This window comes from Chiloscyllium plagiosum, chromosome 23 (assembly GCF_004010195.1).
Source record: "Chiloscyllium plagiosum isolate BGI_BamShark_2017 chromosome 23, ASM401019v2, whole genome shotgun sequence".
Taxonomy (NCBI): Eukaryota; Metazoa; Chordata; class Chondrichthyes; order Orectolobiformes; family Hemiscylliidae; genus Chiloscyllium; species Chiloscyllium plagiosum.
Window position 1 is genome coordinate 31,841,741 of NC_057732.1, and position 15,018 is coordinate 31,856,758.

At 39.7% G+C, this 15,018-nt stretch overlaps 1 protein-coding gene across 1 annotated transcript in view; it reads right to left on the bottom strand.

Annotated features, from left to right (window-relative positions):
- Positions 1–14,917, bottom strand: part of fbxl13 (F-box and leucine-rich repeat protein 13) — a 314,516-nt gene extending 299,599 nt beyond the window's left edge. Inside the window, exons 1-3 of the mRNA XM_043713824.1 lie at positions 14,362–14,917; positions 13,997–14,083; positions 824–876 (exon numbers count right to left, since the gene is read on the bottom strand). Of these exons, the coding sequence (XP_043569759.1) occupies positions 824–876; positions 13,997–14,083; positions 14,362–14,392 (171 nt within the window). The 5' untranslated portion in view covers positions 14,393–14,917. The remainder of the gene's footprint in view (positions 1–823; positions 877–13,996; positions 14,084–14,361) is intronic.
- Positions 14,918–15,018: the final 101 nt, after the last annotated feature.

Genomic DNA, 15,018 nt, shown 5'->3' on the forward strand with positions numbered 1-15,018 from the left:
CCCACATGCACCCCCTCACAGACTTAAGACACTCTACACTCACATACACACACATATACACTCTCTCACACTCACAACCCCCCAACCCAGACAGACAGACACACACTCACAGACACAAAGACCCACATGCACATATATACATCTACGTTTGTGGGGTGAAATTGTACTTGCAGAGTTACATTGTTCTTTGCTCAAAAACTGCATGAATTCATGTAAAACTCTGTTATCTCACTTTTTAGACTGGAATCAATCTAAACATCATGGCACAGACAGAAAACACAGGAGGCTAACACCTTCAACATATTGTCTAGCTCACACCAATTGCTACAGTTAATCTGAGAATGCAACTTTTAAAAAAAGTTTTGTGATTTACGCATGAAAGAAGTGAAACTATCATGGTATTCGAACAGATGAAAGACTCAACAGACAATCAAGATATTTTTCAATGTATAATTTCAGTTACATCACACTAAACTTTTGCTATAAATTCTGTGCCTTACAATTGCGTCCTCCACAGCCACCTGATGAAGGAAAGCTAGTGCTTCCAATTAAACCTGTTGGACTATAACCTGGTGTTGTGTGATTTTTAAGTTTGCAAGTGTGATATAAACGTGTAAGTGCTACTAATTGTCAGATGGCAGTAGTATAATTTAAACGTTTATTTAGGTGCTTACTTTACGGTGCTTATGGTGATTTCGTTCAATTTGCTCTGAGTTGGGTATTGTTCCCGCATTATTTCTATCCGGCTGAAAGGTGTACAAATAATATTTTCAACATAAGTATAAAATTCAAAGTTTTTTTTAATAAAAAGGCGACTAATTACCTCGTAAATCTGTGGGAGTGAGTGTGATATGACGTAGTTTTTCAACACGGGATCTGCGAATTTTAAGAACACCATAGCTGCAGCTCGAACAATTTCCCAATAAGGCGAGAGCGCTCGTGAACACCGCCTGTTTACTGTCACCATAGTAACAGTCTTTGAACTGCGAAGATCAACCGCCACCGCAACGGTTCAACAGTCAGAATTCGGTATTTCGAGATTTCCGATCTTGTTGACAGGGCCTTTTAATAATATTTCGCCTTTTTAAAAAAAGTTCACAATTCATTTCAAACGCACCTACTCAACATGTAAACCCACCAAAAATCTGGCGGCCGAAAAGACACGGTTTATGCGATCAGTTTGAAAAGACTAAGACATAATTGAGGTGCACGATGTCTGTGCTCTACTTCGTCAGACACTATGGGGCAGATATGTAACTTCTAAAATCATTCGACTGGGATAAGGAAAAGACAAGAAATTTGAAACAAGGTCCGTTACTGTCCGAAATAAACTCTCATCGACGTCTGGAGAAAATAAATTGGTCCACTCATCACATCTGATCTGATGTATTTTAACTTAAATATTGTAAATTAAACTTGGTTAGCACCTCTAACAATTGGCCTTAATAACAACAAAATGTCCCTGATTAAATGCCACAAATTAGGCAGGTGGGAAATCATGTCTCTCAAACCTGATTGAGTTTTTTGAAGAAATAACAAAGAATTAAGGGCAGAGCAGTGGTCGATATGAACTTCAGTAAGGCGTTCGACAAGGTTCCCCATGGGAGGCAGGTTTGCAAGGTTAGATCTCGGAATCCAGGGAGAACTAGCCATTTGGATGCAGAACTGGCTCAAAGGTGGAAGACAGAGGGTGGTGGTGGAGGGTTGTTATTTAGATTGGAGGCCTGTGACCAGTGGTGTGCCACAAGGATTGGTGCTGGGTCCACTACTTTTTGTCAGTTGTATAAATGATTTGGATGTGAGCATAAGAGGTATAGATAGTAAGTTTGCAGATTACACCAAAATTGGAGGTGTCATGGACAGCAAAGAAGGTTACCTCAGATTATAACGGGATCTTGATCAGATGGTTCAATAGACCGAGGAGTGGCAGATGGCATTTAATTTAGATAAATGCGAGGTGCTGCAGTTTGGAAAAGAAAATCTTAATAGGACTTATACACTTAATGGTAAGGTCCTAGGGAGTGCTGCTGAACAAAGAGATATTGGAGTGCAGATTCATAGCTCCTTGAAAGTAGAGTCACAGGTGGATAGGATAGTGAAGAAGACATTTGGTATGCTTTCCTTTATTGGTCAGAGTATTGAGTACAGGAGTTGGGAGGTCATGTTGCGGCTGTACTGGACACTGGTTAGTCCACTTTCGGAATATTGCGTGCAATTCTGGTCTCCTTCAAATCAGAAGGAATTTGTGAAACTTGAAAGGGTTCAGAAAAGATTTAGATTAGATTCCCTACAGTGTGGAAACAGCCCTTCGGCCCAACAAGTCCACACCGACCCTCCGAAGAGTAACCCGCCCAGACCCATTTCCCTCTAACTAATGCACCTAACACTATGGGCAATTTAACATGGCCAATTCACCTGACCTGCCCATCGTTGCACTGTGGGAGGAAGCCCACGCAGACACAAGGAGAATGTGCAAACTCCACACAGACAGACAGTCGCCTGATGCTGGAATCAAACCTGAGACCCTGGTGCTGTGAGGCAGCAGTGCTAACCACTGAGCCACATTTACATGGATGGTGCCTGGGTTGGAGGATTTGAGCTATAGGAAGAGGTTAAATAGACTGGGGCTGTTTTCCCTGGAGCATCGGAGGCTGAGTGGTGATCTTATAGAGGATTATAAAATCATAAGGGGCATGTATAGAATAAATAGACAAAATCTTTTCCCTGGGATGGGGGAGTCCAGAACTAGAGGGCATAGGTTTAGGGTGAGAGGGGAAAGATATAAAGGAGACCTCAGGGGCAACGTTTTCACGTAGATGATGGTATGTGTATGGAATGAGCTGCCAGCAGAAGTGGTGGGGGCTAGTACAATTGCAACATTTAAAAGGCATCTAGATGGGTATATGGGCTGGGTGCTAGCAGGTGGGAATAGATTGGGTTGGGATATCTGGTCGGCATGGACGAATTGGACCAAAGGGTCTGTTTCTGTGCTGTACATCTCTATGACCAAAGAGACTGGAGATGTGCAATATAATAGCCCAATCCATGAACAATGTCCAAAATTTCCTGAAATATTAAATTTATAGTTCAACAATGACATTATATAACATTTTACAACAATCCAAGTAAAGGTACATGGTAATAAATCAATAGAGGCCATGGTGGAATGCAGAAAGTACAAGGTAAACTTAAAAGTAATAAGAAGAATAAAAGGGGTCATGAAAATATACTGGCCAATAAATCTAGGGAGAATCCCAAAGTGTCCTCACCTGATATTATGTATTCCTCATCACCAATAATGCCATACAATTGTACGCTACTCTGAAGGCATATTGAATATCCACAAAAATATTAGTTTAAGTACCATCACACTACTTTAATGCCTCAGTGAGTACCACAGTTCAGATACATGGGCAAACTGTTAGCCCTCTAGGGCTCTTTGTTTTACTATTTATCCACTGTTTATTCTACTTCAGCCCAGTCATTCTTGGGCTTCCCATGCTGTATATCTCTATGACTCTATCTAGAATGGTTCCTCTACTTATTTCTCCCTTGGGATGTCCCCAAATTCTGCAACCTTCATCGTCTTCAACCAATATTTTGAAGTGCTGGCTTGCTCCCTCTGACACACCTCTGCAGGGTCACCCTACCTCTCCCACCAAAACCTACTGCATTTGTGGAGGTACTTTGGAAATCAAGCCAGCTTCCCAAAGTAGGAAACTATGGTCTAGTTAGTTTAACATATGTGGGGAAATTATTAAGAATCCATTATTAAGGTTTGCAATGTCAAAATGCAATCCATCAGAGTATTCAGTCCTCACTTTCTCCTGAAGGATAAATCACGTTTGACTAATTTTCTGAGTTCTTTAAAGACGTAACAAGTAAGATGGATAATGTGGATATTGTAGATGTAGTTTATCTTGACTTCCAGAAGGTGCCTCACAAAAGATTAATAAAGAAAGTAAGATTGGATAGGGTATGGGGTAATTTATTAGCTTGGATAGAGGATTGGCTAACCAACAGGAAGCAGTGAATGGATCTTTTTCTGGAAGGCATGAATTAACTAGTGGGGTGCCACAGGGTTCAGTCCTCGGGCCAGACCATGTTACAATTTATATTAATGACTTGGATGTAGGAATAGAAAGTACTATAGCCATGTTTGCAGATGACAACAAAATAGGTGGGGAAGCAAGTTGCATTGAAGAAAATTTTAAAAATACATAAGTGGGTGAATATAGGTTGGGTGAATAGACCAACATTTGGCAGATGACGTTTAACATGGATCAGTTTTGTTAAGAGGAATAGAAAGGTAATTTATCTAAATGGAGAGAAATATCAGAGTGATCTGGGTATCCTCATAAGTGAATTACAAAACATGTGTATGCAGGTACAGAGGTAATACAGAAGGCAAATGGAATTTTGGAATTTATTGCTAAAGGAATAGAGTATAAAAGTAAGAAAGCTTTGCTGCAGCTGTACAAGGTGTTAATGAGACCACATCTGGAGTATTATATACAATTCTGGTCCCCTTATGTGTTGCATTGAAGGCAGTTCAGATAAGGTTTGTTAGATTGACTCCAGACATGAGAGGCTTGTCCAATGAAAAGAGATTGAGCACTTTATGCCTATACTCTCTCAAATTTAGAAGAATGAGAGGATATCTAATTGAAATATATAAAATGCTAAAGGGGATTGACAAAGTAGATGTAAGAGATTTCCTTTTACTGGACAATCTAGAGTGAAAGGTCATAGTTTTAGGATAAGGGGTAGCAGATTTAAAACAGGGATGAGGAGAAATTACTTCTTTCATAGGGTTGTGAATCTGTGGACTTCTCTACACCAGAGTATGCTGAATGCCTGGACATTAAGTAAATTTAAGGAAGAAATAGACATATTTTTAATTAGTGATGGGTTGAAGAGTTATGGAGACTGGGCATGAAAATGGAATTGAGGTTAACATGAGATCAACTAAGTGTGGAGCAGGCTTGAAGAAACTCCTGCTCCTGGTTCTTATATTTTAAATTTAGTGTAGGAAATCTATCGTCCTTACCTGGTTTGACCTACATAACTCCAGACCCACAGCAATGCGCGTTGAACATCGTGCACTCTAATTGTACTCTCTGGGTGATCAGAGATGATTAAACAAATGCTGGCCTTGCCAGTGATACCCATATCCTGTTAACATTTTTAAAAAAAAACTCATGTATCCCTAATAATCTTTGATTCACCTGCCTAACAAAAATCTAACCACTTCTTCATTAAATATATAGTTCTAAAGTCACACAACTCTGAAAAAGAAAATCTCATCTGTGTCCTGAAAGAGTCATCCCTAATTTTGAAATAGATCCAACTTCTGAACTGATGCGCAAGAGGAAACATCCTTTCCATGCCCACATTATCAAGCCCATTCAGGAAATTAATCACTCCTAGCCTCAGGCGACTGCCTGTGTGGAGTTTGCACATTCTCCCTGTGTCTACATGGGTTTCCTCTGGGTGCTCCAGTTTCTTCCCACAGTCCAACGATATGCAGGTTAGGTGAATTGCCCACAGTGTTCAGGGGTGTGTAGGTTAGTGCCTTAGTCACAGGAAATGTAGAATAATAATGGGTCTGGATGGAATACCTTTTGGAGAGTCAGTGTGGACTTGTTGGGCCAAATAGCCAATGGTAGGGATTCTGTGATTCTTCAAATCAAGTCATCATTCAATGTTCTAAATTTCAACGTAAAGAAGCCCACCCTATCTAACCTTTTCTCAAAAGGTAATTTGGTCATTGCAGGCGTTAATCAGCAAACCTCTTCTGAACCATCTCCAATAAAGAGACAAAAGCTGCACATACAAATCAAATTGTGGTCTCAGAAATATTCTGTATAACTAAGGTGAAATATAACATCCTTATTTTTATGTTAATTCCCTCTAAACATAAATGTTTGGATCCTTTTAACTTTCCTGTTGATGTGCTCTATCTGCATACTAAGTTTTTAAACTCATGCACTGGAACATCTAAATTTGTCTGCGCCTCTGAAATTCTGCATTCTTTATTGTTTATACTTCATACTAGGGTAAACGACTTCACATCTCTCCACATTATACTCTATTTGCCAGATCTTTGCCCACTCACTCAATCTATCCATACCCTGTCTAAAGTTTTCTGACTTATTTTCACAACATACTTGTCTCCATATCTTGATGTCATCTACAAATTTAGCTACCATGCCTTCTCTCCTTTCATCTGATTTTTATTTGATTCATAAATGAATGCGTGCACTTGATAGTAGTTTAGTAATCCTTTCTTTTATTCTGCTGTTTGCTAAAGAGCAAGTGTGTTATATTACATAGAGGTACTTCCTTATTAATGACAAAGTTTGGTGTGAATTGCTTTGTCCTGAATAGTAGTGAGTCAGGCAAATTGATCACGTTAATAGTTTAAATTGGGTATTTACACATTTGTTATGGCTTGTGGAAATAGTGGAGTTCAATTCTGAGTGCATTCTTCCCATTTAAGTTGTAACATTAGTTTTACATCAGGTAAAATGTTGGCTGGCCTTAACAGCGTCATTTAATAATGGTCCTATCTTCATTTCTTCCACAATGGCTGTCAAGACATGCCTTTCTTGTTTAAGTAGGTTAGGAGATTGGACCTTGTCAAATGGAACCCCACAATTTTAAAAAGGGCTAGAGCAGGGAATTACAGACCAAATAGTGGTAGGGAAAATATTACAGTCTATTTTAAAGAATATAAAAACAGGAAAATTAGAAAATATTGATTGAATTAGATGAAACTAACATGCAATAATGAGAAATAAATCATATTTGACAAGTTTCTTGAGGTCATAACTAGTAGAATCGTTAAAGGAAAACCATTGTATACAGTATATTTGGATTTTTAGAAAACTTCTGTTGAACTCCCACATAGAATGATAGTGTGCAAAATTAAAGCACATGGTTTTGAAATAACTTCAGGAAGACTGGTATCCCCTCACCAAGTCATGTTTTATTTACACATGCATAGTGTAAGACACTGACCCAGCAAGCTTAGTGCCGGCTCCTAGAGTGAACAGAGCCACGATGCTCCGGTTTATATATGTCAGCCAGGACTCCCTGATTGGATTAGGTTAACAGTCCCAATCAGGGACCTCATATTCTGAGATCCACCTGGCTGACCTCATTCCATTCATTATATGTTTGATGGTAATATTCTGTCAAGAATTGAGAATTGATTTGCAGACAGGAAACAGAGAGAAATAAACAGGCCTTTTTCGGAATGGAAGGTAGTGACTAGTGGGGTATCAGAGAGCTTAGTACTTGGGCTCCATCTATTTACAATATACACTGAAGATTTGGATGAGGAATATATTGTAGTATTTCCAAAATTGCTGATGACACAAGTAGGATTGTGAATAATAATGAGGCGAAGAGGCTTCAAGTATATTTAACAAGTTGACTGTGGGCAAATACCTGATGATTACCCTTTAGTGTAGATAGTGTGAAGTTATCTACTTCAGACAGGAAGTCAGAATGGCAGAGCATCATATAAGTGTATGATAAAGTGGGGAATGTTGATGTACTAAAGAACCTACGTGTAACTGAAAGCAAGCAGGAAAGTCCAGCAAGCAGTTAGGAAGGAAAATGTTAGCCTTTATTGCAGAAAAATTTGAGAACAGGAGCAAGGAAGTCTTATTGTTGTTGGGCATTGGTGAGGCAGTCCTGGAGTATTGTGATCTATCCTGGTCTCTTTGCCTAAGAAAGGATATATTTACCAAGAAAAAGTGCAGCAGAATCTCACCAGACTATTCCAGGAATGGCAAGACTACCTATGAGGAGCGATTCGGTAATCTAAGCCTGTAATCACTGGAGTTTAGAGGAATGAGAGGGTTTCTCGTTGAAACATATAAAATTCTGGCAGGCAGGACAGACTAGATGCGAGGATAATGCCTCCCATGTCAGGAAGTGTTTTAGAACAAGGGGTCAGGATCTCTGCGTATGGGGTGGACCAATTATGACTCAGATTTGGAGAATTTCTTTCAATCAGAGGGTGGTTACACCTGTGAAATTCACACAATGTTGTGGAGTAATGACAATATATTTTTAAGAAATAGATTTATAGATACTAAAGGTGTCAAGAAATATGGGGAAGGAGCAAAAGCATAGTGAGCAGACATGATCAACCATGATCATGTTGAATGGTACAGCAGGCTTGATGAACCAAATGGCCTCTTCCTGCTGCTATTTTTAAATTTCCTGTGTTAGTGTTGCTTGCCCATTGTAACATACTTTAATAACTGTTGTCCAACAAGAATCCCACATGTACAATTTTCTAAAGATTTTGACTACGTCCTTCTTCTAGTATTTTAGCATACACTAGATCATTCTAGGTAGAGTGATACACCAAAGAGAATTCTTCATCTGCCGTGTATTTCATTTCAGCATATTCAATGTTGGTTTTCCCTACTTTTTTTGCCCCAAATTATTCTGTCCATTGCCCAACACTCCCTGTACTGCATTCTTAACATTTTGCTGTCTTTTTTTGGAGTACAGTATTTGCCCCTATTATCCATGAATCATCTTAGATCCTTGCATTGTGTTATTATTCCAGCTATTGGATCAGTCAGAAGTCAGAGTAAAATTTGCCTTGCTGGGAAGATTCAAGATGGCGGCAATCTGACTAGATCAGCCTTGCTTAGCTCTGCACCCCAACCCAAGGTAGTAATACATTTTCACCCCCACCTTAGTTCTTTTGGAAAAAATTATTGTTAAACGGTGAAACAACCCTTTAAATCCTTTATCGAACGTGCGGGAATGACTAAGAGGAAGCAAACGTCCAAGTCTCAACACTTGGGACACTCGAAAACAGCGGGTGGGCCCAAGACTGCAACTGGGGAAGCAGCTGCAGCTCCTTCTGCAACTGTGAAAGAAATACCTCACAGCAGAACATCGTGGAGGAACTCTGAGCGATTCAAAAGCTGATCGAGGAGATGAGGGAAGAGACTCGTAATCAACTGGAGCCCATCTCAACCATGCTGCAAAAGCATGAGAAGGGGTTGAAAGAGCTCGGGAAGCAAGTTGATGAGGTTGAGCGGAGGACTGCGGTGTTGGAGACAGAGATTGAGTTCTCGGCGGGACGGATCCACGCTTTTGAGAAACAGGTTTGGGCCCTGACTGAGCACTAAGTTGATGACCTGCAAAATAGAGGTAGGAGGAAAAATATCCGGGTCGTTGGCCTGCTGGACTGAGTAGAAGGTGGGCAGCCAGCAAGATTTTTTGAAGACTGGTTGCCACAATTTCTTGGCTGGGATGCCGAGGCAGACCGGGTGAAGGTTGACAGAGCTCACTGGGTTGTGGTGTGCAGATCTGGTCAGCATCAGCGCCCCCCCCACCTGATTCTGATACAATTTCAATGCTATAAGGACAAGCAGAGAGTCATGGAAACTTCTAGAAGGTTGGGGTGAGATTCGCAGGCCCTGACCTATCAGGGAACTAAGTTAATGTTTTTCCAGGACTTTTTTGCGGCAGTGATCCATAAAAGGAAATCGTTTGAGGTTAAGAAAAGGTTAAAAGACCTCGGTATTCAATATTTGATAAGATACCCAGTGGTGCTTCGTATTACTTACTGTGCGGTCGTTTCATTCCTTGGAGCAAGCCAAAAACCTCTTGGACACTTTAAAATAATGTAGATGTATTTATGGACATGGATAATAGTGTCTAGGGGTTTTTTTGTCTTGCTTTTATTTCTTGTACTTTCACTCTTTTCCCAAAGAAGCTGTTGTTGGTGGGTTTTTTTCTCTCTAAGCTGGAGTGGTAATGATATATTGTGGGGGGCAGGCAAAGTGCTCACTGTTTTTGTTATACCTTTGTTTACAATGTCCTTTGTTTGGTTTCTCACATTGCTTAGGTTTGGGGTGCGGCTCGAGCTGCAAGCAGGGATGGAGGTGTTAATGTGGGAAATGAAAGCATCCTCTGTGGGCGGGGGGGTGTAGAGTGCCCCATTAAGTGTCTTTTGTTTTTTGTAGTTAATTTTATTTTGGTTTTTGTAAATAGACTCTATGAGTCTCCTTTTGAGTATGCTCAGCGTGTTGTAAAACAAATTCTTCCTCTTGGCAGATCAAAGGTGAGTGCAAAGGATCATTACCATTCTTACATAGTGCACCGGGAATATCAGAGGGATTCGTTCGCCAGTTAAAAGAAAAAAAGGTGTTGTCGAGCCTTAGAAAGGAGAGGGTGGATGTTGCCCTGTTACAAGAGACTCATCTTAATGCAAGGAACATTTGAAGTTACAGCAGGTTGGGTTTGATCAGGTGTTTTTCTCAGCTTTTAGTACTAGCAGCAGAGGAGTGGCAATATTCATCCAGAAGGGTCTCCCATTTAATTTAATAGATTGTGTTAAAGGTGAGTATGGCCAGTTTGTTATTCTTAAGGCCCTTCTACATGGCGAGGAATATGATATTTTGAATGTCTACTGTTCTCTGGCCCACCCTCTTAAATTTCTGACTAATGCACTATCTAAGCTGGTGGCCTTGGCGTCGCGGCATATTATTTTAGAGGGGGGATTTTAATTGCCTTATGGATCCTATGCTGGATACAATGCCCAAAGGCCCCCCAAAGCTTTCTTCACAATCCAAGCAGTTGGGTGATCTATGTGTGGAACTGGGGTTGGTAGACATTGGTAGATGGTTATACCCTACGGGCAGAGATTTTACATTCTTTTCCAATCCTCATAAATGCCACACAAGGATTGATTATGTCCAACTCACGAGGCTTTTTTTAGACTTAGTGGTATCCTGTTCAATTGGGAATATTGCCATCTCTGATCATTGATCATGCAGTGGCGTACTTAATGGTTAAGATTAAGGGTGATGAAATGGGCTCACGGTTCTGGCAAATGGATCCCTTCATCCTCAAGGACAGCAAATTTGTAGAATACTTCCCTAGAGAATTTGAAGCTTTTTTGGCCACCAACTCACGTACAGCTAGTAATCCGTCCATTTTTTAGGAGACTGCTAACGCCTATGCTAGAGGGATAATATCTCATTCTCTAACAGCCAGAAGTGACAGAAGGGAGAGCAGCAACGTCTACTTGAGGCACGACTGAAGGCAGCTGAGACAGCATATTACAGTAGACCGTCACTGACTAAGCTGCAGCGGATCACAGCTCTCCGATCCACCTTAAACTTCATGCTACAGCAAGGAATTCTCCACAATCACCTGATGAAGGACAGCGCTCTGAAAGCTAGTGCTTCCAAATAAACCTGTTGGACTATAACCTAGTGTTGGATAATCTTATTAACCTGTTGTTTCTGGACAAAATGAGGATAGTTGCAGAACATTGCCGCAATCCAATAGTTGTTAACATTGTCAAAGCGTGAAGGGCAGTGAGACAGATGGAGGGTAATATGTCTAAACGTCTTTCTATACTCCCACAGTTGGTGTGCCAGGTTTCCAGCCAGGGACAATGGATCCCAGGTTTAAGTTCTGGGTGGATAAGGGAATTTCTTGTTTGAGTGACCTGTTTGAAGATGAAATGTTAATGTCATTTAATCAAATAACTCATAAGTATGGATTATCGTGCAGGGACCTCTTCCGTTTTTTTCAGATCAGAGATTTCATCCGAAAAGATACTATGCTTCTGACTGAGGGTTATCGATCTGATACGGAAAAAAGGGTGCTTCAGGCTAAGAGCACTCTTTCAGTGAGTACTCCCTATCATTTGTTGGGGGGAGCTTCCTCGGGTGACATCGAGCGATTACGGGAGATCTGGGAGAGAGAGTTAGGGGTGGAGATCACTATGGAAACTTGGGAAGACGTTTGTGAGAGTGCAAGGAAGATTTCATTATGTAATAGGATCCATGCTATGCAGTCAAAGATTCTTCATAGGGCTCATCTGGCCTTAGATTGTCTTGCAAAATTTAAGCAAGGTGCAACTTCAATGTGCCCCAAATGTAAAATAAATACAGGTACCCTCACTCATTGTTTGTGGTCCTGCCACAGGTTCTGTACATATTGGAGTGCTGTGCAAGAACTAATAGAGAGGGTCTTGGGGACCAGTCAAGGTGGACCCGATTTCTTTTCTCCTGGGTTCGCTGAATTTATCTTTCTTAGATGTACATGGCAGAAAGCTTTTTAGCATCCTCACTTTTGTGCAAGAACATTCTGATGTGCTGGGTGTCTGAGAACTCTCCGGATCTGTTAGGGTAGCATAAGTTAATTATGGAACACATTCCTTTGGACTTTCTTATAAATATGGTACACCAGAAAATGGACAATTTTTATGAGACATGGCAGCCCTTTTTCAATTATTTGGAAGCAGATCTGCCTGCCATTTTAAATAGGGCTTTTGTCTAGCCATGGTGGTTTGTTTTAATAAGCCTAATATCCTGAGAGGAAGAATTTAATAATCGATGCTTTCGAAGGTTGAGAGCTGACATCTTGTTACGCTGAGCGGCGTTATTTATTTACTTATTTATTTATTGATTGATGTGTAATGATGTGTAGAGTAGTATAGTTGATTTATTGCTTATTGTTGTTTTTGTTGTTATAATGTTATATTTTCATATTTTTGTAATTTTATAATTTTGTAAAGAACATTTTTTCAATAAAATTTTTTTAAAAATGTCTTGTTAGGTCATTTTTATAGTTGGTTATGACAGTGGTCAGTCACTGAACATAATCACATGGGGGCGCCAATGTTCTTTTACCAACAGTACACAAGTTTATTATCTGAACTGTGAGATAATGAATTGTGTGGATACTTTCTGGATCAAATGAGTTTTATGAAGAAATTAGTTAACAATTTTAATGAGGGTTGTAAGATGTCTGCTAATTAGAGTCAAGTGACTTCAGAAAAACAGCTAAGGAAAGCTTTTAGAGAGATCATAGGGTCATGAAGTAATTGAGCTAGAAACCCTGATGGAAAGAGACTTATGGGGCCCAGTGCTGGTGGTTGCCTAGCAACACTTTCTGGTCCTGCTTTTCTGTTTCAAAAACATTAAAGAGTCGAAAGGGAAAGAAACATCCAAAGCTTGCAATTAGGGAAAGTCTTTTTCTCTCCAGAAATTCACTCTTGTTTAAAGTATTTCATAACTTGATAACATTTCCACATCTGAATATCTTGATTACCTTGTAAATCCTGAAAAACTGACCTGTGATAACTTTTCAAGGACTTGGAACCATTTTGATTTCCATCCAAATTAAGGCTTCATTTGGAAGATCTTCCATTAGTTTACATCTGTCAGCAATTTGAAAATGTCAAACTCAAATTCAAATTTGGTGCACTGTTTGTATTTGATCTTTTTGTTTTTCAGATTCTTAGCCACAAAGGTTTTTTTTTCTTTTACCTTTTTAATTATCCTCTCTGTGGAATTGTTGTTGTATGTGATTCTTTTTAATAGAATCCTCATAGTGTGGAAACAGGCCATTCAGTCCAACAAATCCACATCAACCCTCTGAAGAGCATCCCAGACCCATTCCCCTTACCCTATATTTGTAACCCTGCATTTCCCATGGCGAACGTACTTAACCTCCATATCCTTGAACACAATGGATAATTGAGCATGTCCAATCCACCTCACTTGCAATGGGAGGAAACCGGAGAAGCCGGCAGAAACCCATGATGTGTGCAAGAGTTTTGGGAACTACAGAGGATATATTTCAAAGTCTGGATTATAGTTTAGTAGTTAACCAGTTTTGTCACTAGTTTTCAGAAATGAGTTGTTTATAATAAATGTATTATGTTTGAATTTGTTAGAGAAACATTTTGATTTATTTTAGATGGCGGTACTAAAAGGGAAACAAATGGCCATTTTGTGATTGAATCAAAATGTTTATACAACTGGTGTAGCTTGTAATAGGTCTTGATTAACAATGTCCTCTTGTCTCAGTGGTAACAATGACTATTTAGCCAGCATTCATAGAAGCTCTTCTCCATGTTAGTGACGTGAAAAATGCAACTAGATTAGTCAAAAATTACCTGCTGTTCACAAATCTAAGCTGAGCTCTTACTTACGAAAGAGTTCAGTAGTGATGATAGATTCCAGACATTTTTCCATAAATGATAATAAGTGTGAGTCCACTGATGTCTTACCACTTCTTTCTGTAAAATAATGCAATTTGCAAATTTTACTCCTAATATACAGTTTTAAAGTTTGCAGTAATGACTGATTCATTATACCCTGACATTACTTACAGACATCATTTTGATCTTTTTTCAATTTTTTGGTATGTTCAAATCACAGATGTTAATTGCTAACGATAAAAGTAATTGTCAAATTGAGACTGGATGTAGGAAAGGTGAATTTACTTCCTCAATGCTCACTTTCTGTCTGATGTACAATTAAGCAGCTAAATTAGTTCACATCTCTGTCACATCACCTTTAAAGGCAGAAGTCTGTTTCATCGCCATCGGGTTTCCAGAAGGCTAAAGTGAAACATATTCTTTTGAGAAAAAAAGAAACTAGATTTAGTTGACAGTGCATTTAAAAGAGCGCCACCTGCCGATTTTACCTATGCACTCATTGTGAAAATAAATGGTGGAGGCACCTCTTTAACGTTGATCAAGAGTAGGATGTTGGTTTGAAAATATTAAGAGTCAATGCAATGACCTTTCATTGTTGGAGATTTTGAGCTTACAGGAACATCTGCAGCGACAAGTTCCTGCAATAAGAGCTGGTATACTGTTTGGGTCCAGAACGGATGAAAGGCCCAGGACCAGAGCAGGGGAGAACAGGTGTAGTGGCCTGGGGGGCCTTGCGTTGGGTATGATGGGCGAGGGCGAGTGTAGTGAGAGCAGGGTTTAAGTGTGGTGTTAGTTTAATAGTTACTGTGTATGTATTTACCAGTCTAAACTTTCCTGAGTAAAGTTAAAAATCACACAACACCAGGTTATAGTCCTAACACAATTTATAGCAAAAATTTACATCACACTAGAATTTATAGCAAAACATTTCTAGTGTGATGTAAATTTTTGCTATAAATTATGTTAGGATTGAGCCCTCCACTATCACCTGATGAAGGAGCGACGCTCCGAAA